Source organism: Oncorhynchus clarkii, chromosome 10 (assembly GCF_045791955.1).
Source record: "Oncorhynchus clarkii lewisi isolate Uvic-CL-2024 chromosome 10, UVic_Ocla_1.0, whole genome shotgun sequence".
In the NCBI taxonomy this organism is placed as follows: Eukaryota; Metazoa; Chordata; class Actinopteri; order Salmoniformes; family Salmonidae; genus Oncorhynchus; species Oncorhynchus clarkii.
In genome coordinates, this window is record NC_092156.1 from 53858619 (window position 1) to 53886218 (window position 27600).

Below are 27600 nucleotides of genomic sequence, written 5' to 3' on the forward strand. Positions count from 1 at the left end.
TGACATAATTTTCTGGAATTTTCCAAACTGTTTAAAGGCACTGTCAACTTAGTGTATGCAAACTTCTGACCCACTGGAATTGTGATATAGTGAATTATAAGTGATTACTTGTCATGGACGAAGTAGATGTCCTAACCAACTTGCCAAAACTCTAGTTTGTTAACAAGAAATTTGTGGAGTGGTTGAAAAACGAGTTTTAATGACTCCAACCTAAGCATATGTAAACTCCCAACTTCAACTGTATGTACTGTAAATAAGGAATTTATGTTATCTACTTTTAATACATTTGAAAAAAAATCTAAAAACCTGATTTAGCTTTGTTTGTAGGTTGATTCGGGAATTTAAAAAAAAAACATTTTAGAGTAAGGCTTTAGTGTACATTTTGTGGGGGGAAAAGTCAAGGGGTTTGAATACTGTCCGAATGCACTGTATGGGGTATAAGCCTACTCAGTGACACCCACAGATTACATTCCCAACGAATTTACACAAATATTAGCATCATAGCTGTTATTGCAGGACCTTGACTGTGGGAAATCACCTCACCAGTCATTCTATTGTGTGTTTTGGATAACAATTGAGACATGGATCGTGTATGTGTACCATTCAGAGAGGTGAATGGGAAGACAAAATATTTAAGTGCCTTTGAACGGTGTATGACAGTAGGTGCCAAGTGCATCGGCTTGAGTGTGTCAAAATCTGCAATGCTGCTAGGTTTTTCACGCTCAACAGTTTCCCGTGTGTATCAAGAATTGTCTACCACCAAAAGGGCAACCAACAACTTGACACAACTGTGGGAAGCATTGGAATCAACATGGGCCAGCATCCCAATGGAACACTTTTGACACATTGTAGAGTCCATGCCTCGACGAATTGAAGCTGTTCTGAGAGCAAAAGGAGATGCAACTCAATATTAGGAAGGTGTTCCTAATGCTTTGTACACTCAGTGTTTGCATGCCCCTAATGCAAATATGCAGTCTAATACACTGCTCAAAAACATAAAGGGAACACTAAAATAACACATCCTAGATCTGAATGAATGAAATATTCTTATTAAATACTTTTTTCTTTACATAGTTGAATGTGCTGACAACAAAATCACACACAAATGATCAATGGAAATCAAATGTATCAACCCATGGAGGTCTGGATTTGGAGTCACACTCAAAATTAAAGTGGAAAACCACACTACAGGTTGATCCAACTTTGATGTAATGTCCTTAAAACAAGTCAAAAATCAAATCAAAATCAAATCAAATTTTATTTGTCACATACACATGGTTAGCAGATGTTAATGCGAGTGTAGCGAAATGCTTGTGCTTCTAGTTCCGACAATGCAGTAATAACAAGTAATCTAACTAACAATTCCAAAACTACTGTCTTGTACACAGTGTAAGGGGATAAAGAATATGCACATAAGGATATATGAATGAGTGATGGTACAGAGCAGCATAGGCAAGATACAGTAGATGGTATCGAGTACAGTATGTACAAATGAGATGAGTATGTAAACAAAGTGGCATAGTTTAAAGTGGCTAGTGATACATGTATTACATAAGGATACAGTCGATGATATAGAGTACAGTATATACGTATGCATATGAGATGAATAATGTAGGGTAAGTAACATTATATAAGGTAGCATTGTTTAAAGTGGCTAGTGATATATTTACATCATTTCCCATCAATTCCCATTATTAAAGTGGCTGGAGTTGAGTCAGTGTCAGTGTGTTGGTAGCAGCCACTCAGTGTTAGTGGTGGCTGTTTAACAGTCTGATGGCCTTGAGATAGAAGCTGTTTTTCAGTCTCTCGGTCACAGCTTTGATGCACCTGTACTGACCTTGCCTTCTGGATGATAGCGGGGTGAACAGGCAGTGGCTCGGGTGTTTGATGTCCTTGATGATCTTTATGGCCTTCCTGTGACATCGGGTGGTGTAGGTGTCCTGGAGGGCAGGTAGTTTGCCCCCGGTGATGCGTTGTGCAGACCTCACTACCCTCTGGAGAGCCTTACGGTTGAGGGCGGTGCAGTTGCCATACCAGGCGGTGATACAGCCCGCCAGGATGCTCTCGATTGTGCATCTGTAGAAGTTTGTGAGTGCTTTTGGTGACAAGCCGAATTTCTTCAGCCTCCTGAGGTTGAAGAGGCGCTGCTGCGCCTTCTTCACGATGCTGTCTGTGTGAGTGGACCAATTCAGTTTGTCTGTGATGTGTATGCCGAGGAACTTAAAACTTGCTACCCTCTCCACTACTGTTCCATCGATGTGGATAGGGGGGTGTTCCCTCTGCTGTTTCCTGAAGTCCACAATCATCTCCTTAGTTTTGTTGACGTTGAGTGTGAGGTTATTTTCCTGACACCACACTCCGAGGGCCCTCACCTCCTCCCTGTAGGCCGTCTCGTCGTTGTTGGTAATCAAGCCTACCACTGTTGTGTCGTCCGCAAACTTGATGATTGAGTTGGAGGCGTGCGTGGCCACGCAGTCGTGGGTGAACAGGGAGTACAGGAGAGGGCTCAGAACGCACCCTTGTGGGGCCCCAGTGTTGAGGATCCGCGGGGAGGAGATGTTGTTGCCTACCCTCACCACCTGGGGGCGGCCCGTCAGGAAGTCCAGTACCCAGTTGCACAGGGCGGGGTCGAGACCCAGGGTCTCGAGCTTGATGACGAGCTTGGAGGGTACTATGGTGTTGAATGCCGAGCTGTAGTCAATGAACAGCATTCTCACATAGGTATTCCTCTTGTCCAGATGGGTTAGGGCAGTGTGCAGTGTGGTTGAGATTGCATCGTCTGTGGACCTATTTGGGCGGTAAGCAAATTGGAGTGGGTCTAGGGTGTCAGGTAGGGTGGAGGTGATATGGTCCTTGACTAGTCTCTCAAAGCACTTCGTGATGACGGATGTGAGTGCTACGGGGCGGTAGTCGTTTAGCTCAGTTACCTTAGCTTTCTTGGGAACAGGAACAATGGTGGCCCTCTTGAAGCATGTGGGAACAGCAGACTGGTATAGGGATTGATTGAATATGTCTGTAAACACACTGGCCAGCTGGTCTGCGCATGCTCTGAGGGCGCGGCTGGGGATGCCGTCTGGGCCTGCAGCCTTGCGAGGGTTAACACGTTTAAATGTCTTACTCACCTCGGCTGCAGTGAAGGAGAGACCGCATGTTTTCGTTGCAGGCCGTGTCAGTGGCACTGTATTGTCCTCAAAGCGGGCAAAAAAGTTATTTAGTCTGCCTGGGAGCAAGACATCCTGGTCCGTGACTGGGCTGGATTTCTTCCTGTAGTCCGTGATTGACTGTAGACCCTGCCACGTGCCTCTTGTGTCTGAGCCGTTGAATTGAGATTCTACTTTGTCTCTGTACTGGCGCTTAGCTTGTTTGATAGCCTTGCGAAGGGAATAGCTGCACTGTTTGTAATCGGTCATGTTACCAAACACCTTGCCCTGATTAAAAGCAGTGGTTCGCGCTTTCAGTTTCACACCTTGATCCAAGGTCTTTCCACCCCTGGTTGCGCAATCGATATGCTGATAAAATTTAGGGAGTCTTGTTTTCAGATTAGCCTTGTTAAAATCCCCAGCTACAATGAATGCAGCCTCCGGATAAATCGTTTCCAGTTTGCAGAGAGTTAAATACAGTTCGTTCAGAGCCATCGATGTGTCTGCTTGGGGGGGGATATATACGGCTGTGATTATAATCGAAGAGAATTCTCTTGGTAGATAATGCGGTCTACATTTGATTGTGAAAAATTCTAAATCAGGTGAACAGAAGGATTTGAGTTCCTGTATGTTTCTTTCATCACACCATGTCACGTTGGCCATGAGGCATACGCCCCCGCCCCTCTTCTTACCAGAAAGATGTTTGTTTCTGTCAGCGCGATGCGTGGAGAAACCTGTTGGCTGCACCGCTTCGGATAGAGTCTCTCCAGTGAGCCATGTTTCAGTGAAGCAAAGGACGTTACAGTCTCTGATGTCCCTCTGGAATGCTACCCTTGCTCGGATTTCATCAACCTTGTTGTCAAGAGACTGGACATTGGCAAGAAGAATGCTAGGGAGTGGTGTACGGTGTGCCCGTCTCCGGAGTCTGACCAGAAGACCGCCTCGTTTCCCTCTCTTTCGGAGTCGTTTTTTTGGGTCGCTGCATAGGATCCACTCCGTTGTCCTGTTTGTAAGGCAGAACACAGGATCCGCGTCGCGAAAAACATATTCTTGGTCGTACTGATAGTGAGTTGACGCTGATCTTATATTCAGTAGTTCTTCTCGACTGTATGTAATGAAACCTAAGATGACCTGGGGTACTAATGTAAGAAATAACACGTAAAAAAACAAAAAACTGCATAGTTTCCTAGGAACGCGAAGCGAGGCGGCGAAGCTCAGTAGTGTGTGTGGCCTCCACGGGCCTGTATGACCTCCCTACAATGCCTGGGCATGCTCCTGATGAGGTGGTGGATGGTCTCCTGAGGGATCTCCTCCCAGACCTGGACTAAAGCATCCGCCAACTCCTGGACAGTCTGTGGTGCAACGTGGCGTTGGTGGATGGAGCGAGACATGATGTCCCAGATGTGCTCAATTGGATTCAGGTCTGGGGAACGGGCGGGCCATCCATAGCATCAATGCCTTCCTCTAGCAGGAACTTCTGACACACTCCAGCCACATGAGGTCTAGCATTGTCTTGCATTAGGAGGAACCCAGGGCCAACCGCACCAGCATATGGTCTCACAAGGGGTCTGAGGATCTCATCTCGGTACCTAATGGCAGTCAGGCTACCTCTGGCGAGCACATGGAGGGCTGTGCGGCCCCCCAAAGAAATGCCACTCCACACCATGACTGACCCACCGCCAAACCGGTCATGCTGGAGGATGTTGCAGGCAGCAGAACGTTCTCCACGGCGTCTCCAGACTCTGTCACGTCTGTCACATGTGCTCAGTGTGAACCTGCTTTCATCTGTGAAGAGCACAGGGCGCCAGTGGCGAATTTGCCAATCTTGGTGTTCTCTGGCAAATGCCAAACTTCCTGCACGATGTTGGGCTGTAAGCACAACCCCCACCTGTGGATGTCGGGCCCTCATACCACCCTCATGGAGTCTGTTTCTGACCGTTTGAGCAGACACATGCACATTTGTGGCCTGCTGGAGGTCATTTTGCAGGGCTCTGGCAGTGCTCCTCCTGCTCCTCCTTGCAGAAAGGCGGAAGGTAGCGGTCCTGATGCTGGGTTGTTGCCCTCCTACGGCCTCCTCCACGTCTCCTGATGTACTGGCCTGTCTCCTGGTAGTGCCTCCATGCTCTGGACACTACGCTGACAGACACAGCAAACCTTCTTGCCACAGCTCGCATTGATGTGCCATCCTGGATGAGCTGCACTACCTGAGCCACTTGTGTGGGTTGTAGACTCCGTCTCACACTACCACTAGAGTGAAAGCACCGCCAGCATTCAAAAGTGACCAAAACATCAGCCAGGAAGCATAGGAACTGAGAAGTGGTCTGTGGTCACCACCTGCAGAACCACTCCTTTATTGGGGGTGTCTTGCTAATTGCCTATAATTTCCACCTGTTGTCTATTCCATTTGCACAACAGCATGTGAAATTTATTGTCAATCAGTGTTGCTTCCCAAGTGGACAGTTTGATTTCACAGAAGTGTGATTGACTTGGAGTTACATTGTGTTTTAAGTGTTCCCTTTATTTTTTTGAGCAGTGTACATACACAGTGCTATTTTAATAGTTTGTTTTACTGTTTATTGTCAAATGAATGATGTATTGTATTTATTTTTAAGTTATATAACAATATTCCAAACTTGTTTCTGCATTATCTAGTAATGTTCCACTATGTGTATCCGTTTCAATGGGGAACTTTTATTTTGAATGCAAATTCCACCGTTGTTCTTATTGTGGATAGCTTCACACAGGCCAGGGACACCAGAGACCCAATGGGCGTTGAATTACATTTTATGCTGTGAGTTGCAAACTGGCTGTATTTTCTTCCCAAATCCCGGGAGTGGAACCTTTTGTACCAAGAAACAGAGAGATAAAGGTCCGGACAAAAGCTGCAGGTAATTTTTCGGAACCATTATCAGTTGCATATTTACGTGTTTCAGCACAACAACAAGCAGTCAAGCTAGCTAACTTTAGCTAAATAGCTAAGTTTAGTTAGCTAGGCAGTCACGGTCTTTGACCGTGTCTCATGAATCTGTGGTGCCATGTGACTTAGCTAGCTGTTTTTTGTTCTTATGTAACCTTTATTTAACTAGGCAAGTCATTTAAAAGCACATTATTATTTGCAATGACGGCCTACCCGGCCAAACCCTCCCCTAACCCGGACGACGTTGGGCCAATTGTACGCCGCCCTATGGGACTCACGATCTCATTTTGTATGTAGAAAAAGTTAGCTCTCGTGTCACCGCTAGTTTCCGCGTTTGGTGATTGTACTCAGCTGGACAAATGCAGAAAGGGGCACAGCCAACGTTAAGCAACATGTTACGTTCTTCTGACTGTCGACATTGTCATTCATAGTTAACAGTAACGTTACAGCTAGCAGGCAACTGTTACTGTACCTGCTAGCTACAAGCCAGCTACGCTGCAATGTTGTCTAAGTTAATGTTTATAGCTAGCTAGTTAACTAAGGTAGCGGTTAGGCACTATTTTAAATCAAAAGTTGGTGTTGCTTTGTTAGAGTGGAGTGCTAGGGGTAGCAGCTAAGCCATGCAACTTTTCAGGGTTTCGTTACAAACAATTATAAGTTAGTCAATAGTTTTATTTTCATTCAATAAGTGAAAGGAGAACCACATTATTGAGAACTTTATAAATGTCTACAAATTAGAATGTCTTCTTTTTAAGATGGTAAACTAGTGAACTCACTACCGTTTACGTGTCCATTATGACATTTAGTCCGGTTGGTGAGTTCGGTTTGCATGGCCCAGTTTGTATATATATTTTTAGACACTACATTGGCGATTCCAAATAATATCCACCCACCCGGGGCACCGGGCCATGTAAAACGAACTTCCCCAGTTTCTTATACTCTACCATATAAGTCAGACATTTAGGTCACCAACGCCCTCTGTTATGGAATCAAGTGTTAAACTTTTAAATCTTATTTGCATGCTTAAATTCTGTCACACTTGAATTGGTTGATAATAACAACCACAGTCAACATTATCAGCTTTCCTTCAGTTTACAACAGTTTCCTTCATCCTCTCATTAGTTTTTTTTTTATTTGGTTCAAGACATCATGCCAATTGTGTCCTTCACTGAACAGGATGCATCAGCACTCATTTTAAAGTAAAACATGACTTTAATGTTATAGTGAGTAAAATGTTGAGGAAGAGTATAATGTTCTCTGTTCAGAGGTCTAAATGGTAATATTTTTTGCCTCCTTACATCTGTTTTTTTTTTAAATTGCTTTTTCCATGACGTATACAGTCTAATATCTGATCATCTACAGGAAGGACTGTTTTGCAGTTGGAGCTACAGTCTTGTGGTATTACCTGGAGATAAACATGCATACCACCCTGCCTCCTACTGCTGGCTTGCTTCTGAAGCTAAGCAGGGTTGGTTCCTGGATGGGAGACCAGATGCTGCTGGAAGTGGTGTTGGAGGCACCCTTTCCTCTGGTCTTAAAAAAATCCTCTCTATCCCAATTCCCCAGGGCAGTGATTGAGGACATTAGGGTGCTGTCTTTCGGATGGGATGTTAAACGGGTGTCCTGACACTCTGTGGTCATTAAAGATCCCATGGCACTTATCATAAGAGTAGGGGTGTTAACACCGGTGTCCTGGCTAAATTCCCAAACTGGCCCTCATACCATCACCGTCACCTAATCATTTTGTAATGACTTATGCCATGTGAGTGAGAATGACTAACAAAATCAATCGGGGCCCCCTGGCGGCTGGGGGCCCTAAGCAACCACTTATGTCACTTATGTCTGGAATCGCCCCTGCAGACATGGGTCAAGATCCCTGCACAAACAATGATTTTGTGGTGATGAACTAGCCTATCCAGCAGCATAGCTGTCCAACCTAATTTGTCAATTGCCATTGTATGCATTGACATTTGTCTCTGGAATAGTGGCCCAGGTGCTTTATGCCACCCCACCCTATGGAGTTGCATTTAAAATAGGCCTAGTAATTCTTCTTAACAATATTCAGCCTGTGTAATATCATTACACTTTTTTACTCCTTGTTAAGTCTTAGTAAAACAGAATCACCAGACGAACACGCGTGAGTTTACACGCATGAGTTTAGGCTACATTCTGTGCCCTCCCCAGCAAATCAATAACTTGAAAGGACTGCTATCTTGCGCCTTGAGGTGTTGACCACCAATGTAGCTGCCTGGATCGATGCCCTCTTCGTTATTAAATGTGGTGGCTGATAGGGACCTATTCATGCCCTCCTATCTGTTTGTTTTCAGGAATGTCCGAAGTTAGTGTTGAGGCTGAGTCCCCAGCCCAGGACCTGCCAATGGATTCATCTAAGGAGGCTCAGAATACTGAGGACTTTCAAAGAGAGAGCGAGGAGGATGCTCACAGCTTTGATAGTACTGAATATGTACTAAACAATGATGAAGTGCCTCATGGTGACAGAGCTGAAAACGACAGTGATGTTCAAAATGACAACGATAATGCTGAGAACAGCGATGGCGCTCAAAATGATGTTCAGAGCGATAATGAGAATACGCAAAACAGTGTGAATGCTGAGCATGACGATGATGTACATTCCGACAATGCTGGTGCTAAAAGGGAAAATTGCCATACAGTGCCTACTCATAATGATACACCAAAGGAACCAAAGAAAAATGAAGATTCTCACACTCATACAAAGGTGACATATTTATCTTCAATGCAGACAACAGCTCTGGGAATCATTCATTCCAGCACTCTGGTTCATGTTGCTATATTTCACAAAAACATGGATAGCGTTACTCCATAGTTCAGGATATCGCTATTAATATGATATCCAATGGTGATACAGCTTATGAACCATTTCTTAATACAACATGAACTTGAGTTAAAGCTCTGAATCAATAATTATCCATTTTTGATTTCCTTTAATCGTTGGTGCCTTCCCCTTACGTTTCAAATTTGTCTGCTTGGTGCAACTCTAGTAGGAGTACTGGCTAGTGCATTTGTGTTGTTGGTGTAACATTTGCATAACTATCTTTCTTTTACGGGGTGTACTTCCTGATTAGTTGTACTGTGATGTCTGGTAGCGCCAGTGAAAATGCTGGTGATGGCCTATGCTTCCTGTGAAATCCCCTGCATGCATTCTCCGCCTAATGCCAATACAATTGTTTAATTTCTATTTTTATTGATGAACTTTAATTGAGTTGTGTTTACAGGAACATGCCATGATGTTATGTTTGCCTTTGAGTCTCAGCATACCAGCCTGTAGCCACCTTTATGCAGTAGTGACACTATTGTCCCCATCCTAGCCATGGTGTGGCTTGTATGTGTGACTGTTCCCTGCCATTATAAGAATCCACCCCAGTGTTTCCTGTGTGTGTGGATACAGCACCCTGAATTGAATAGGCCTGTCACATGGCTGGGTCATCGCTGTAGGCGGAAGAATTTGGACTGCTTCCTCAATGTTCCCAGTCAATGTCAGATCCACTGCTGTTGTGTTCAACCACTCCAAGCTGTTAGTTCGATGCAGATTCCCTTAAGTTGTTCCCAACGTCGAATGAGTGATTGTGCTTCAGGTGGTGATGCTATCCTGGAGTGTTGTGGCTTCATACCAACTGCCTTTTTAACATTTTTATAGAAAGGCTGCATTAAATAGTCACATACTCTGCAATCACTGTACCCGTCTTGCTAGTAAGCCCTGTTTGCTTTACATTCTGCCCTGCTATTTAAGAAGCAAGACTTGGTTTCTTCCCTCAGCTCAGCTGATCAAGAGGCTGCTGTTGTTATCCTTCCCTCCCCCACTTGTTAGCTAGTTTCCAGGCTACTGAACTCCAGGGGCCTGAGCTCTGTGTCTCTGTTATGCCAAACATTGCCCCCATGTTCACCCTTTCAGTACCTTAGAACCATTTCTGTGTCTTGTAACCAGTCTGTTTGATCTTCAGGAATTGGTAGTGCTATTGGCTTTTGCCAACGAATGTATTTAATCTAGGCCTAGATATACCGGTAGTTGTTGAGGTTGTCAGGTGTCTATCAATACAGTTGTGTGAACACTGGAATACCCAACAACTCCCCGATGACTTGTTACAACTCATACTCTGGGAGGACAGATAGACGGGAGTCTGTCTAATCTACCTCAACAGTTAGACAAGCCTACCTGTGGATGTCTCTGTTGCCTGCCTGCATGTGGGCATCTTGTGGCCTTTTTAAATATTCATGTTGTGTGTTATCTGATACTTGTTGCTCTCTGCACCGTTGACACACTCCGCTGCCAAAGCAGTCCAAATAATTTTATGAAGCTTGTTGTTGCTTATGGAGCTGGTTTCTGGACAATGTTTGAAACAAGTTGAAAATACCGAGAATATCTTCATACACTGAATCCTATTGAGCTATTGCAAATGCATTAGGACGTATGCTTTGTCCTAATGCAACGGAATAAGGAGAAAGTATACTGGCCTACTTCTTCCCTGGATGAGCCTCCAAAATATATTGAGGCCAAAACTCCCAACACAAGTCTTTTTATTAGGTTTTGTTGTCTGGAGCGGTTCATGTACTCATGCACATACCAAATGACACCCACACATAAACAAAGCGGTGCTGTGTGTTTGCACTTGTTTATAGTGTATTTTCCCATTTGCTGGAGTGTGAAATAATAGTAATATTTAGGCAGCCAACAAATGAATGTGTAGCCTCCAGGTTTGAACAAGCAGATAGCTTACTCTTGGTTCATGAACTTGATCCCACCTGGTTCCCATGAAGCAGACCTGTCCCATTCTCTGGTTGATATTTGTCTCACTCTGTGATGCCATTTTTAAATCTTAAGGGCTTGGCTCATCCTCTCATTTTGATGTTCGCATTAGCACTGCTTGATCTCGTTAGCATGGTCTGTGAATGGAGCAGTTGAAGCTTACCTGCACTTCACACATGCATTTATGCTAGCGCTAGCCTTATCTTGGCTAGCTATCCAGTGGCGGCTATCTGCATTATTTAGACAGTCCAAGTTCATGCTCGACTTTGGTATTTCCAAATAGCAATAAACCCTTGACAATGGCAGGGGACCATAGTGGTTTTTGAAACACCGATAATATAGCTGCTATCAGTTAGCTTTATACGGACTGAGTGCTATAAAAGTGCTAGCCTTTCACCATAGCTATGCCAAGTTGGGTATCCTGGCCCAGAAAATGCAAAGCTTTTGTCATTCAGGCTTTTAAGTGTGATGTGTGAACAGCATTCTACTGTGTCCAACTTTCAAGAGGAAGTTATGGTGGTGTTGTAAGCCAATGTGTCGAAGCCTGACTTAATGATGTAATACAGCTTCCTATGTCCATTACATTTTATAGCAGGCATCAAAAGGCCAATTATTAACCACCGTTACAGTAATTCCACATGGGTCTTGTCAATGATGACAATGTCATGAGGTTTTCTACCTACAGACTATAGACTAATAATAACTTTTCATTTCCTATAGAGAATTTGGAATTGTTTCAATGAATACTTATTTAATTAAAATTGTAGCTTTTCTTGACCCATGGTTTAAGCAAAGCCTTTAGACAAAAACAGATTCATGCTTTATTGCCCAACACAATTCATGCTGCATGAACAGGGTTGGTTTTGCTGCGTTAGCAAGTACGCCCATTTGTATTTTTAGCCTCTTCTGACAGTGACTCAGACAGTCAGTGTGGTTCTGTGGGAGAAGGTGTGAATGTGCTCGTCACACTTCTCACAGTCCTACATATTCTCCCTATAGGTGGCGACATGAGACTGAAGTGTGTAAATGGCTTGAAGGGTTGCCCTTTGACTCTTCTCTTAACAATATCATACCAGACATTTAGCCCTATCTGTTTTGACAACTGGAACTTTTATTTGGTCTGGTGTGTGGACAGTTTTTTTGTTGTATGTTGACTGACAGCAGCGTCACCCTTGTGTTTGTTGTGTTTTTCTTGCCCAGATTCCTTGGAGGAGTCCTAGTTTATAAATATGAAATGGTACAATAACTCTGCTTGACCCAGATAGTTCTGCTTTGTCTGAGGTAATGAGAGGCAATTTGAAAATCTGTTACTCCGTCACAGGACAGCGTCTCAATCCTAAAGGACTAAAGAGATGGTTGGATTATTTTTTGCCCTGATAACTCTGGCAGACTTGGAATGGCCCTGGGAGAGGCCCTCATAAAAACATTGCCATGGAGACCGGTTGGATCTTTGGAACAACCGAAGGACCATGCGTTGATTCCAATTCTATTTATGTAGAGTAGAACTTGTTAATTTGGTTGCAAGAAATATTTGATACTGCTCAATCAGGGCAGTGATGGCTAGTTCCAAGGCTCTAAAAACCATTTGAAGATTTCCTATTATTCTTGCTGTGTGAAGAGGTCAGGTGAGCTTGCATGTGAGGTATCTTGTGTAATGTGGCTTATCTCCTTTTATGCAATAACTCAGCTTGAGCTTAATACACTGTTTTTAAAAACCACCCTAATACTGCAGGATGTTATTTCAATGAATTGTTCATCACTTCTGGTGGCAGTGACCACAAGATGGCAGCCCATAGTCATCAAATTCTGTTGATTGAGTCCCCTCTGCTTACTCTTCCAGACAAACGTTAGGTTAAAAGCATAGGCCTACAGCTTCATCCATGCACAGAGCACACTTGGAAGAGGAAATTGAGGTAAGTCTCATGTAATGTATGAAACACTGTGTTAATCTCTTACCGTAGCCGTTTGTGATTGCAGGACAGCACTATGGATGAAGAGGTCCACAGGAGCCCTGCGGCAGAGATATCGGTCACCAGCAATGGAGACCTGGAGGAGAGCCACGAGGATGTATTCAGGGTAAGGGCTGGACAGGGCCTCCTCTTTGGCACTGCACTCATTCACTCACTACATATAATTACATGCACGCACTGCTTCGCAAAACTGTGTTTGCACTTGAATTTTTTACTTGAAAGGGAACCACATTATTGCGACAATAATGAAAACAGAATAAATTGGTAGGTTTAAGCAAATTGGCAATCGGAGCCAGTGGAACAATGCACTGTTGTGACATACAGTATGTTGCTTTATTTTATGGCTGGTTATGACACCTACATGAGTGTCAAGCTACCATACAAGACAAAATTATTACATTGCACCATAGCGTACTGTCAACAGTATGTACAGTGCCTTGCGAAAGTATTCGGCCCCCTTGAACTTTGCGACCTTTTGCCACATTTCAGGCTTCAAACATAAAGATATAAAACTGTATTTTTTTGTGAAGAATCAACAACAAGTGGGACACAATCATGAAGTGGAACGACATTTATTGGATATTTCAAACTTTTTTAACAAATCAAAAACTGAAATTGGGCGTGCAAAATTATTCAGCCCCTTTTATTTTCAGTGCAGCAAACTCTCTCCAGAAGTTCAGTGAGGATCTCTGAATGATCCAATGTTGACCTAAATGACTAATGATGATAAATACAATCCACCTGTGTAATCAAGTCTCTGTATAAATGCACCTGCACTGTGATAGTCTCAGAGGTCCGTTAAAAGCGCAGAGAGCATCATGAAGAACAAGGAACACACCAGGCAGGTCCGAGATACTGTTGTGAAGAAGTTTAAAGCCCGATTTGGATACAAAAAGATTTCCCAAGCTTTAAACATCCCAAGGAGCACTGTGCAAGCGATAATATTGAAATGGAAGGAGTATCAGACCACTGCAAATCTACCAAGACCTGGCCGTCCCTCTAAACTTTCAGCTCATACAAGGAAAAGACTGATCAGAGATGCAGCCAAGAGGCCCATGATCACTCTGGATGAACTGCAGAGATCTACAGCTGAGGTGGGAGACTCTGTCCATAGGACAACAATCAGTCGTATATAGCACAAATCTGGCCTTTATGGAAGAGTGGCAAGAAGAAAGCCATTTCTTAAAGATATCCATAAAAAGTGTCGTTTAAAGTTTGCCACAAGCCACCTGGGAGACACACCAAACATGTTCAAGAAGGTGCTCTGGTCAGATGAAACCAAAATTGAACTTTTTGGCAACAATGCAAAACGTTATGTTTGGCGTAAAAGCAACACAGCTGAACACACCATCCCCACTGTCAAACATGGTGGTGGCAGCATCATGGTTTGGGCCTGCTTTTCTTCAGCAGGGACAGGGAAGATGGTTAAAATTGATGGGAAGATGGATGGAGCCAAATACAGGACCATTCTGGAAGAAAACCTGATGGAGTCTGCAAAAGACCTGAGACTGGGACGGAGATTTGTCTTCCAACAAGACAATGATCCAAAACATAAAGCAAAATCTACAATGGAATGGTTCAAAAATAAACATATCCAGGTGTTAGAATGGCCAAGTCAAAGTCCAGACCTGAATCCAATTGAGAATCTGTGGAAAGAACTGAAAACTGCTGTTCACAAATGCTCTCCATCCAACCTCACTGAGCTCGAGCTGTTTTGCAAGGAGGAATGGGAAAACATTTCAGTCTCTCGATGTGCAAAACTGATAGAGACATACCCCAAGCGACTTACAGCTGTAATCGCAGCAAAAGGTGGCGCTACAAAGTATTAACTTAAGGGGGCTGAATAATTTTGCACGCCCAATTTTTCAGTTTTTGATTTGTTAAAAAAGTTTGAAATATCCAATAAATGTCGTTCCACTTCATGATTGTGTCCCACTTGTTGTTGATTCTTCACAAAAAAAATACAGTTTTCTATCTTTTGTTTGAAGCCTGAAATGTGGCAAAAGGTCGCAAAGTTCAAGGGGGCCAAATACTTTCACAAGGCACTGTATGTTATATTATTTGGGGGGAAATTGACCATATAATGTTCATTGTTTTTGTGCACACATTGATGTCAGACATGCTCCTACCCCAATGTTCTGTTGCTGATGACTGGGATGAATACAGGAGCAGGACAAGACACCCTCTTTGTGACTGATGATTGATTTAAGGGCATGTACCTGATCTGGCGTTTATGATTGATTGGTCATAATGCTTCTTGACATTGTCAAGGTGTATGTTCTTAGTCCAAGTAAAGTGACACAGGATGGTCATAATGCTTCATGACGGTGTCATAAAATGTATTTTCTACAAGTTATTTAAAATATGATGAAATAACATAACTGTAACAAGTTCATTACAACAACAAAGGATTTAACTTCTTATGGCTACAGGGGCAGTATTGAGTAGCTTGGATGAAAGGTGCCCAGAGTAAACGGCCTGCTCCGCAGTCCCAGTTGCTAATATATGCATATTATTATTAGTATTGGATAGAAAAAACTCTGAAGTTTCTAAAACTGTTTGAATGATGTCTCAGTATAGCAGAACTCATATGGCAGGCAAAAACTTGAGAAGAAATCCAAACAGGAAGTGGGAAGTCTGAGGTTGGTCGATTTTCAACCCAGCCCCTATTGAATACACAGTGGGATATTGGTTATGTTGCACTTCCCAATGCTTCCACTAGATGTCAACCGTCTTTAGAAACTTGTTTGAAGATTCTACTGTGAAGTGGGACCGAATGAGAGAGGAATGAGTCAGGTCTGCCATGAGCTGACCATGCGCGTTCACATGAGAGGGAGCTCTGTTCCATCGCGCTTCTGAAGACAATGGAATTCTCCGGTTGGAACATTATTGACGTTTTATGTTGAAAACATCCTAAAGATTGATTCCATATATCGTTTGACATGTTTTTACGGACAGGAACGGAACTTTTTGACATTTCGTCTGCAGCTAGGGAACGCGCTTCATGACTTTGGATTTGTTTACCTAATGTGCTAACAAAAGTAGCTCTTTGGACACAAATGGACATTATCGAACAAAATCAAACATTTAATGTGGAACTGGGATTCCTGGGAGTGCATTCTGTTGAAGATCATCAAAGGTAAGGGAATATTTATATTGTTATTTCTGATTTCTGTTGACTCCAACATGGCAGATACATGTTTTTTTTTCTGAGGGCCATCTCAGATTATTGCATGGTTTGCTTTTTCCGTAAAGTTAAAAAAATATCTGACACAGCTGTTGCATTAAGGAGAGGTATATCTATTAGAGGTCGACAGATTATGATTTTTCAACGCCGATACCGATTATTGGAGGACAAAAAAGCCAATACCGATTAATCTGACGATTTTTATTTATTTGTAATAATGACAATTACAACAATGCTGAATTAACACTTATTTTAACTTAATATAATACATCAATAAAATCAATTTAGCCTCAAATAAATAATGAAACATGTTCAATTTGGTTTAAATAATGCAAAAACAGTGTTGGAGAAGAAAGTAAAAGTACAATATGTGCCATGTAAGAAAGCTAACGTTTAAGTTCCTTGCTTAGAACATGAGAACATATGAAAGCTGGTGGTTCCTTTTAACATGAGTCTTCAATGTTCCCAGGTAAGAAGTTTTAGGTTGTCGTTATTATAGGAATTATAGGACTATTTCTCTCTATACCATTTGTATTTCATTAACCTTTGACTATTGGATGTTCTTATAGGCACTTTAGTATTGCCAGTGTAACAGTATAGCTTCCGTCCCTCTCGTCGCTCCTCCCTGGGCTCGAACCAGGAACACAACGACAACAGAGCAAGGGAAACAACCACTCCAAGGCTCAGAGCGAGCGAGTGACGTTTGAAACTCTATTGGCACGCGCTAACTAGCCAGCCATTTCACTTCGGTTACACCTGCCTCATCTCGGGAGTTGATAGGTTTGAAGTCATAAACAGCGCAATGCTTGACGCACAATGAAGAGCTGCTGGCAAAACGCACGAAAGTGCTGTTTGAATGAATGTTTACGCGACTGCTTCTGCCTTCCACCGCTAAGTCAGATACTTAGATACTTGTATGCTTCTATGCTTAGTCAGATTATACGCAACACATGACACGCTAGATAATATTTAGTAATTTCATCAACCATGTGTAGTTAACTAGTGATTATGATTGATTGTTTTTTATAAGATACGTTTAATGCTAGCTAGCAACTTACCTTGGCTTGCTGCATTTGCGTAACAGGCAGTCTCCTTGTGGAGTGCAACAAGAGGCAGGTCATTATTGCGTTGGACTAGTTAACTGTAAGGTTGCAAGATTGGATCCCCGAGCTGACAAGGTGAAAATCTGTCGTTCTGCCCGAACGAGGCAGTTAACCCACCGTTCTAGGCCGTCATTGAAAATAAGAATGTGTTCTTAACTGACTTGCCTAGTTAAAAAAAGCTTAAATAAAGGTGTAAAAAAAAAAAAATAATAATAATCGGCAAATCCGTGTCAAAAAAATACAGATTTCCGATTGTTATATGAACTTGAAATCGGTATAAGATGTATGTTTGAGGAATTTTAATCATGAGATTTCTGTTTTGAATTTGGCGCCCTACACTTTCACTGGCTGTTGTCATATCGATCCCGTTAACGGGATTGCAGCCCTAAGAAGTTTTTAAGAAACAAACATTCAAGCGAAAGGAAACTTTTTGGCTGAATTAAAAAAAAAAAAAAAAGTGGGGTTTGACACATTTATGTAGGTGTCATAACCAGCTGTACAATAACACAATATTTGTCACAACACTTGTAAATATATGGGTCATGACCATGTTATGGCAAGTTATTTCTGCTGTTATGACATATTATGACATGGTTATGATCATGTCATAACTTGTTGACACTGGGTGTCAAGTAAAGCGTTACCAGATTATCTCCCCAGCAATGATAGTCTAACCCTATTCCTAGTGCTATACAATTATTCAATAAAGGATTACATTTCATATAGCTTGCCACTGTAGCTACATGGTTGTAGTTGTAATCAGTAGGATCAGGCAGCAGGTATTCTCCTCTACTTTCTGAGGATGATAATTGGTTGTCAGTGAAATTCCGTTTCAGCCTTAGTTTGTCGCAGTGCGATAAGACATCTAGACTGTCATTCTTGGCATGGCTTTTAACAGGCAAGCTGTGTCCGGCTTTATTGTCGCATCAATTTACTGGACATACAATGACGTTTGGAAAGATATGTCTTTCTAAGGATTACATCGCTGCAAGACATACTCTGGATGGACCTAGGCTCGACTACACGCTGGTAACTGACAAAATAAAGGAAAAGCCAACCTACTGTAATGAGTTAAGACACTATGTCCTGTCTAAGCAGGGGAAGGGAGAGGGGGGTTCTACTAAGCTATATGTAATTGTTTTAAGAAGGTCATACCAAGGATAATTTTGCTATTTGATTTTGAGACCCCTTGAAGTATATAGATTTTTATATACATATATAACAATTAGATAAACATGTGAATTTGGCTTTACTGCTACGTATTAGTCCATATGAACAAATTGAATAACAGATTCACTAGATGGAACCAATATCAAAAGGAAGTTAGTTCTATAGTGTCTCTCCTATATCTGAGAGAGATGTTTTACATGTATTTAACTCCTTATTTTTGGCACTAAACAGTCTCCACATATACACATGTATGTGGACACTTCTTCAAATTAGTGGATTGGCTATTTCAGCCACACCTGTTGATGATAGGTGTATAATATCGAGCACACAGCCATGCAATCTCCCTAGACATACATTGGCAGTAGAATGGCCTTACCGAAGAGCTCAGTGACTTTCAACTTGGCACCGTCTTAGGATGCCACCTTTTCGAAAAGTCTGTTTGTCAAATTTCTTCCCTGCTTGAACTGCCCTGGTCAATTATAATTGCTCTGTTTGTGAAGTGGAAACGTCTAGTGGCAACAACAGCTCAGCCGCGAAATGGTAGGGCACAGAAGCTCACAGAAAGGGACAGCTCAGTGGTGAAGCACGTAGTGTGTAAAAAGTAGTCTGTCCTTAGTTGCTACACTCCGTATCGAATTCCAAACTGCCTCTGAAAGCAACGTCAGCACAAGCTGTTCATCGGAAGCTTCACCAATTGGGTTTCCATGGCCGAACAGCCACACACAAGCCCAAGATCACCATGTGCAATGCCCAGCATCAGCTGGAATGATTTTATAGCTTGCCGCCATTGGACTATGGAGCAGTGGAAACGCTTTCTCTGGAGCGATGAATCACGCTTCACCATCCGGCAGTTAGAAGAACAAATCTATGTATGGCGGAAGCTAGGAGAACACTACCTGCTGCAATGCATGGTGCCAACTGTGCAGTTTGGTGGAGGAGGAATAATGGTCTGGGGCTGTTTTCATGGTTCGGGGCTAAGCCCCTTGGTTCCAGTGAAGGAAAATCTTAATGCTACAGCATACAATGATGTTCTTGAAGATTCTGTTCTTCCAACTTTGGACTGTTTGGGGAAGGCCCTTTCCTGTTTCAGCATGACAATGCACCCTTGCACAAAGCGAGGTCCATACAGAAATGGTTTGTCGAGATCGGTGTGGAAGAACTTGACTGGCCTGCACAGAGTCCCATCGAATCCCTTTGGGATGAATTGGAATGCCGACTGCGAGCCAGGCCTAATCGCTCAACGTCAGTGCCTGACCTCATTAATGCTCTTGTGGCTGAATGGAAGCAAGTCCCTGCCGCAATGTTCCAACATCTAGTGGAAAGCCTTCCCAGAACACTGGAGTCTGTTATAGCAGCAAAGAGAGGACCTACTCCATATTAATGCCATATTAATATTGGGGCGGCAGGGTAGCCTAGTGGTTAGAGCGTTGGACTAGTAACGGAAAGGTTGCTAGTTCATATCCCCGAGCTGACAAGGTCATCTGTTGTTCTGCCCCTGAACAGGCAGTTAACCCACTGTTCCTAGGCCATCATTGAAAATAAGAATTTGTTCTTAACTGACTTGCCTTGTTAAATAAAGGTAAAAAAAAAATGCCCATGATTTTGGAATGAGATGTTCAACGAGCAAGGGTCCACATGTAGTGTACTTACTTTAAAAAAAAAACTTTGACCATCTGACAAGTCTTTTGAGGCCTGTGGGCGTCCTAGAGCAAACAACCTACATGTATGTGTTCGTGAGTCTCACCGTTTAGTGTTTAACAGAAACTGTTCGGACGCTACAGCTTGTGGAGGCGGTAGAGCAAAACGGAGATCTCATCTTTCCATAGAGGTGTCATAATAATTTGTAGGCAAAAATGTTCGGACTCTACAGAATTTTGTGAGAAGACCGATATCCGGGATGTCTCAAATCTGTGTTTGTCAGACCATAACTCTCATCTTTCACCGCAGATGCGGAAGTGCTTGGATTGAGAAGCATCTAATGCATATTTCTAGGTTAAAATGACAGATTTTTATTGGGATTTTTTCAATTGTGCTTATTAGATTTCCACAGGTTCGCAGACATTACTCTAGGGGATAATAGGGTGTTGGGCCACGGCAAGCTGCCAGAACAGCATTCATGCGCCTTGGCATAGATTCGACAAGTGTCTGGAACTTTATTGGATAGATGTGACACCATTCTTCCACAGGAAATTCAATAATTTGGTGTTTTGTTGATGGTGGTGGAAAATGCTTTGTCAGTCACCATTCCAGAATCTCCCATAAGTATTCAATTGGGTCACGATCTGGTGACTGCCATGCATATGGACATAGTTTTCATGCCCGTCAAACCATTCGGTGGCCACTCGTGCCCTGGGGATGTGGACATTGTCAATGAGCAACTGGGCCTGCCCAGCATTTTTTTTGACCCTGCTTTCAATATACTTGGTCTCCCTCATTTAAAGTAATTTGATGCCCCAGCTGTGCATTTGAAACAGTAGCAGCAGCTCTTTTTGTGGCTCCACATCATGGGATTTAATTATGGACAAGCCTATACTTAGGCTATGCATCTACACTAACTCCCCATAATGACAAAGTGAAAACATGTTTAGACATTTTTGCAAATTTTATTGAAAATGAAATACATAAATGTCTCTTGCGTAAGTATTCACACCCATGAGTCAATACTTTGTAGAAACACCTTTGGCGGCAGTTACAGCTTTGAGTCATCTTGGCTATGTCAGTATTAGCTTTGCACATCAGGATTTGGGGATTTTTCTCCCATTTTTCATTGCAATTTTTCTCAAGCTCTGTTAAGTTAGTTTGGGAGCTTTGGTGAACAGCAATCTTTACGTCTTTCCACAGACTTTCAATGGGATTCAAGTCTGGGCTTTGGCTTGACAGCTGAAGGACTTTCATATTCTTGTTCTGAAGCCATTCCAGCGTGGCTTTGGCTGTATGCTTGGGGTCATTGTCCAGTTGGAATGTAAATCTTTGCCCCAGTCTAAGGTTGTTTGCGCTCTGAAGCAGGTTCTCATCAAGGATTTGCCTGCATTTGACTCTTTCATTGTTCCCTCTATCCTTACCAGTCTCCCAGTCCCTGCCGCTGAAAAGCATCCCCATAGCATGATGCTGCAACCACCATGCTTCACGGTAGGGATGGTGTTGGAAGAGTGTTGAGCTGTGCCTGGTTTTCTCCAGACATAGCACTTTGCATTCAGGTCTCATTAAACCACAATCTTTTGCCTTATGATCTGAGACTTTCACATGCCTTTTTGCAAACTCCAGGCGTGCTGTCATGTGCTTTTTTCTCAGGAGTGTCTTCCGTCTAGCCGCTCTCCCATAAAGCCCAGATTGGTGAAGTGCTGTGGAGACTGTTATCCTTCTGGCAGCTTCTCTGATCTCAGCAGAGGAACTCTGTAGTTCTGGTCATTGGGTTCTTTACAAACACGTGACTGGCTCAACTGTTCTGGGGAAATATGGTATTCTATGTATAATAATGTGATAGGTGAAAGGAAGAACGCGATATGCTTCATCTCCTAATGTATTGCACACGTTGACTGCAGGTATCTTCTTAAAGTAGCTTCAAATATTAAAATGTATTGTAAAACTAAAACTAAAATTCAACGGTATGGAAAAAGCAGCCTGTGGCTAGTTCCTAATACCCCAGTATACGTTATACCACCCAAGCCTAACTGGTATACATGTAATCCTACATATGTAATGGATCAAACCATAGGCCTATTCTTGTCCGTTGTCCATGTGGTATTGTTGCTCCTCTCTATCTATGCCCATGTTTATCATGTATTGATTGATGAATATATCATACTTATCCAGTTTAGAAAATGCAGACCGATGGTACATGGTATTAACATGAATGTCAAGACAGACATTGTGGAAATTGGTCGCATGCAGTTCAAATCCCGTCGATCCTCTGTTTATGTCACTGACGGTAAGGCTTTTGTGACCATTGTAAGCATATCGCCGCATTGGGGTCTTGCTGTCTAATTTATGTTTAGGGATCGTGCCGTGCTTTGTTAGGCTCTATGGTGTAATAAGGGGCAAGCAATAATGCTATATTTCCCATAAGAACAGTTACAAATCTCTGACATGCGTGCCTATTTTATGATGGAATAAATTGTAATACATAGTTCCGGAGTCTGGCGCAGCAGTAACGCTCCCGACTTGGGACCGTATGTCCCGACGGCGATGGGTCTCTGCTCACCTGTTTGTGCCCTTCCTTTTCTGTACCTCCTCCTTGGTTTGAGGTTACTTAGGTGTTTGGGCCACACATTCTGAACATGTGGATCTTACCCCTATCACTAAGTTTTTTTTTCTGTTAGCATTGGCTATAGTTAAGTTAGCAGTGGCTTTTGAAACACATCCGAATCAACCCGTAAGTGACAAACTAGAGCTAAGTATAAAAATAAATGAATGTCCTTTAAGATAATGTCATACGAATCATGTTAATTACAGAACATTGTCATGATGTGTAGGATACATGATCATTGTCATCTCCCTTTTAAAGTGAATTCCAATGTGTTGCCCAATGGTGGCAACTTGATCTTTTACACTGGACGTCAGCCAATAGCTTTGAGGCCGCGGGTGTGATTCATGGTGATTTGAGAGGAAGCAAGCAGAATGTACTTAAAGGGAAAATCTATTCTCATAAAACCTGTACAGGACACTTGTTTCTTGAAGTCCTTCAGTTGTCAGGAGTATTTTTTTTTTTATCTTAGTGACGATTGTAGTTCCATTTCGTGACAGTCTGTGATGCTTTCGATGTCTGTGTATGGGCACATTTTTGAAAATGAAATTCTGCTCATTGGTGGTGGTGGAAAAAGTACTCAACGTTCATACTGGAGTAAAAGTAAAGATACCTTAATAGAAAATGACTCAAGTACAAGTGAAAGTTACCCAGTAAAATACTACTTGAGAAAGTATTTGTTTTTAAATATACTTACGTTTCAAAAGTAAACGTATGAATAATTACATTCCTTATTAAGCAAACCAGATAGACAAGGTCACACCAACACTCAGACATCATTTTAAAAACAAAACATTTGTGTTTTGTGAGTCCGCCAGATCAGAGGCAGTAGGGATGACCAGGAATGTTCTCTTGATAAGTGTGCGAATTGGACCATTTTCTCTCCTGCAAAGCATTCAAAATGTAACGAATACTTTTGTGTTTCAGGGAAAACATATGGAATAAAAAGTAAAGAATTTTCTTTAGTAATATATTGAATTAAAAGTTAGAATATATAAATAGCAAGGTAAAGTACAGATACCCCCCAAAAAGGACTTTAGTACTTTAAAATATTTTTACTTAAGTACTTTACACCAGTGTCGTATTCTTCAATGTGAACCCCTTTCCTCTGACCGTTGCAATTTTTCCTCCCTGACTTTAGGACCCTTCTTACGGGGACCTGAACCTGTCAGAAAGCCACATCCACTCTGGCAGCTTTGCCTCGATGACAGAGGGCATCATTGCATCAGGACCATACAAAGGTACAGTAACCAGACTATCAAGAAATGGCGTGCAGCAGCAAATTGAATGTAAAGACTGTTTCCAGTGAGTGCAGGTTTTTCCTTTTCTACTCTAACCAGAGTACCTAGTACATTTTCTTTAAAAAAACATTTTTGGTGGGGGGTGGAGTGTAGGTCAGCTTTAATATTGCAGATTGTGGCTTCCATCAGTGTTGTCTGCCTCATTTCCAATCTCCCAGATGTATTTTTTTGTGCATTATACTGGCAGTACATATTACAATTGTTATCTTTTGGTTTTAACTCCATCTTTCAGCTACCCTCAACCCCTTCCATCTATCTCTGAAGACCATCTAGTTTTGTTTTTTATTTTTCAACTGTGCTGTTTCACAAAAGTTCTTAATAACCTACATACAGTTGAAGTTGGAAGTTTACATACACTTAGGTTGGACTCCACAAATGTCTTGTTAACAAACTATAGTTTTGGCAAGTCGGTTAGGACATCTACTTTGTGCATGACACAAGTCATTTTTCCAACAATTGTTTACAGACAGATTATTTCACTTATAATTAACTGTCTCACAATTCCAGTGGGTCAGATGTTTACATACACTAAGTTGACTGTGCCTTTAAACAGCTTGGAAAATTCCAGAAAAGGTCATCGCTTTAGAAGCTTCTGATAGGCTAATTGACATCATTTGAGTCAATTGGAGGTGTACCTGTAGATGTATTTCAAGGCCTACCTTCAAACTCAGTGCCTCTTTGCTTGACATCATGGGAAAATCAAAAGAAATCGGCCAAGACCTCAGAAAAAAAAAATTGTAGTCCTCCACAAGTCTGGTTCATCCTTGGGAGCAATTTCCAAAAGCCAGAAGGTACCACGTTAATCTTTACAAACAATAGTACGCAAGTATAAACACCATGGGACCACGCAGTCATCATACCGCCCAGGAATGAGACACGTTCTGTCTCCTAGATATGATCATACTTTGGAGCGAGAAGTGCAAATCAATCCCACTGTAGTGGTTTCTTTGCAGCAATATGACCAAAAAGGCCTGATTTCAAGCAGTCTCCTCTGAACAGTTGATTTTGAGATGTGTCTTACTTGAACTCTGAAGGATTTATTTGTGCTACAATTTCTGAGGCTGGTACTCCATTGAACTTAAACACTGCAGCAGAGGTAGCTCTGGGTCTTCCTTTCCTGTGGTGGGCCTCATGAGAGGCAGTTTCATCGTGGACCTTGATGGTTTTTGCGACTGTGCTTGAAGAAACTTTCTAAGTTCTTGAAAAGTTACGTATTGACTGACCTTGTCTTAAAACCTCTTATGGATTGGACCCCTTTAAAAAAAAAAATCCACCTAAAATGACACACCCATATCTAACTTCCTGTAGCTCAGGACATTAAGCATATTATTGATACCATTTAAAAGGAAACACTTTGAAGTTTGTGGTAATGTAGAATATAACACATTAGATCTGGAAAAAGATAGTACAAACAAAAACACGTTTTAATTGTTGTTGCGTCTTTGAAATGCAAGCGAAAGGCCAGACAGTGATGTAGAATTCTAGGTGTAATTTAGATATTGTCCACAAGATGGCAGCAGTGTGTGCATTGTTTCAGACTGATTCAGTGAAAAATTACATTACATCACAACACAATATTTTGTATAAAGTCTGCCAGGAGTTTGCCCAAATGTGCCAAATTGGTCCATTTATACTTTTTCAAGTATAGAGAACATACAAAAATGCTATGGTAATAAAAATAAAAAAATCCCTGGAATGAGTAGGTGTGTCCAAACTTTTGACTGGTACTTTTGACTGGTACTGTGTGTGTGAGTATTGATTAAATAAAATAAAAATGTATATTTTTTTGGACTGTATTGAAAATCATACTATCGGTATTTCAAAATACCCCAGTATGGTATACTGCCCAAGCCTAGTTTGCGTTATTCCCGTGTTTCGACAATCCACACTCGCCCTCCTCATTCAACCCCGGTGTTCAGGTTGTAAAATGCAAGGTACTTTGTTTGTGTCGCCCTAACAAGCTGCCCTTCTGTCCAGCGCCAGAGATATGGATGGATGAGGATGACATTTTAATTCATAAAGAAGGAGTCCAATTGAGTTTTAATGAATTGCCTCTGATCTCCGTTTGATTTCCTCCTGGCTCCCCTTTCTTTCATTATCGCATCCTCGTTACACATGCAAATAAATTAACTCTCTCCCCCTTGGCAACGGACTGGAGGCGCTGGCGTCCGGAGGTTGCTGCGGACTCTGAGTGTCCGCCGTCCCCTCTCAAGTCATGTAGATATCGTTTATTACTCGGAATTAATCAAGACCTATTGGAAAATTATTAACACAAGCTGTATAGATTTCAGGCTGTGGTGGGAACTGGAAAATACTTACCTTGGCATGCCCATTCAAGGGAGGGAGGTGAAGTCACTGAACACAGAGACTTGACGTTTGTATCAATTGACTCTTGTGACTGTAATTAACGGAACCAAAGTTTCACTTCAATGATACAGTATTTATGCAAAAATATTCAACACGACTGCCCTTTTGTCCAGATCCACATAATGTCTTTAATACATTTTGTTTTCTCTTTTCAGTGTAAATTATGTAACATTCTTACAACCGTGTGTGTGTGTGTGTGTGTGTGTGTGTGTGTGTGTGTGTGTGTGTGTGTGTGTGTGTGTGTGTGTGATACAACCATCCTAGCTCTGCAGATTTTGTTGTGAAGAGTCAGAATCATTTGATCACTTGTTTTGATACTGTAGCTTGTTTTTGGTCGCAGGTTCAGGAATGACTGAAGATTTACAACATTTACTTGGAGCTAACTTTGCAAATAGCACTGCTGGGGAATTAGAAAAGTCATAGTAAATCGATCAATAATATAATAATTTTAACAAAACATTTTCTTTAATTTATAATCTGTAGAAACTGAGAAAGGTTCAGGATTTTTGTGACATATCACAGTACAGTTGAAAAATATGGCGACGAGCAATCCCGTAACCGGGAGCGTAATTATAGCCTCAAGCTCATTACCATAACGCAACGTTAACTATTCATGAAAATCGCAAATGAAATGAAATAAATATATTGGCTCTCAAGCTTAGCCTTTTGTTAACAACACTGTCATCTCAGATTTTCAAAATTTGCTATTCAACAATAGCAAAACAAGCATTTGTGTAAGAGTATTGATAGCTAGCATAGCATTAAGCCTAGCATTCAGCACGCAACATTTTCACAAAAACAAGAAAAGCATTCAAATAAAATAATTTACCTTTGAAGAACTTTGGATGTTTTCAATGAGGAGACTCTCAGTTAGATGGCAAATGTTCAGTTTTTCCAAAAATATTATTTGTGTAGGAGAAATCGCTCCGTTTTGTTCATCACGTTTGGCTAAGAAAAACCCCCGAAAATTCAGTCATTATAACGCCAAACTTTTTTCCAAATTAACTCCATAATATCGACAGAAACATGGCAAACGTTGTTTAGAATCAATCCTCAAGGTGTTTTTCACATATCTATTCGATGATATATAATTCGTGGAAGTTTGGTTTCTCCTCTGAACGACATGGAAAAATGCATGCAGCTGGAGATTGCGCACCAATTTAGACGGAGGACACCTGGCGGACACCTGGTAAATGTAGTCTCTTATGGTCAATCTTCCAATGATATGCCTACAAATACGTCACAATGCTGAAGACACCTTGGGGAAACGACAAAGTGTAGGCTCATTCCTGGCGCATTCACAGCCATATAAGGAGACATTGGAACACAGCGCCTTAAAAATCTGGGACATTTCCTGTTTGAAATTTCATCTTGGTTTCGCCTGTAGCATCAGTTCTGTGGCACTCACAGATATCTTTG

At 41.9% G+C, this 27600-nt stretch overlaps 1 protein-coding gene across 5 annotated transcripts in view; it reads left to right on the top strand.

Annotated features, from left to right (window-relative positions):
• The first annotated feature begins 5866 nt into the window (after nt 1–5866).
• Nucleotides 5867–27600, top strand: part of LOC139418787 (ADP-ribosylation factor interacting protein 1 (arfaptin 1)) — a 33132-nt gene continuing 11398 nt past the window's right edge. For 2 of the 5 annotated variants that reach the window (XM_071168486.1, XM_071168488.1), the window contains exons 1-4: nt 5879–6028; nt 8385–8794; nt 12818–12916; nt 23655–23754. In XM_071168486.1, the coding sequence (XP_071024587.1) occupies nt 8387–8794; nt 12818–12916; nt 23655–23754 (607 nt within the window). In that variant the 5' untranslated portion in view covers nt 5879–6028; nt 8385–8386. Of the gene's footprint in view, nt 6029–6344; nt 6452–8384; nt 8795–12817; nt 12917–23654; nt 23755–27600 lie in introns of those variants that run through there. The other 3 variants (XM_071168487.1, XM_071168490.1, XM_071168489.1) reach the window with 3 other exon arrangements.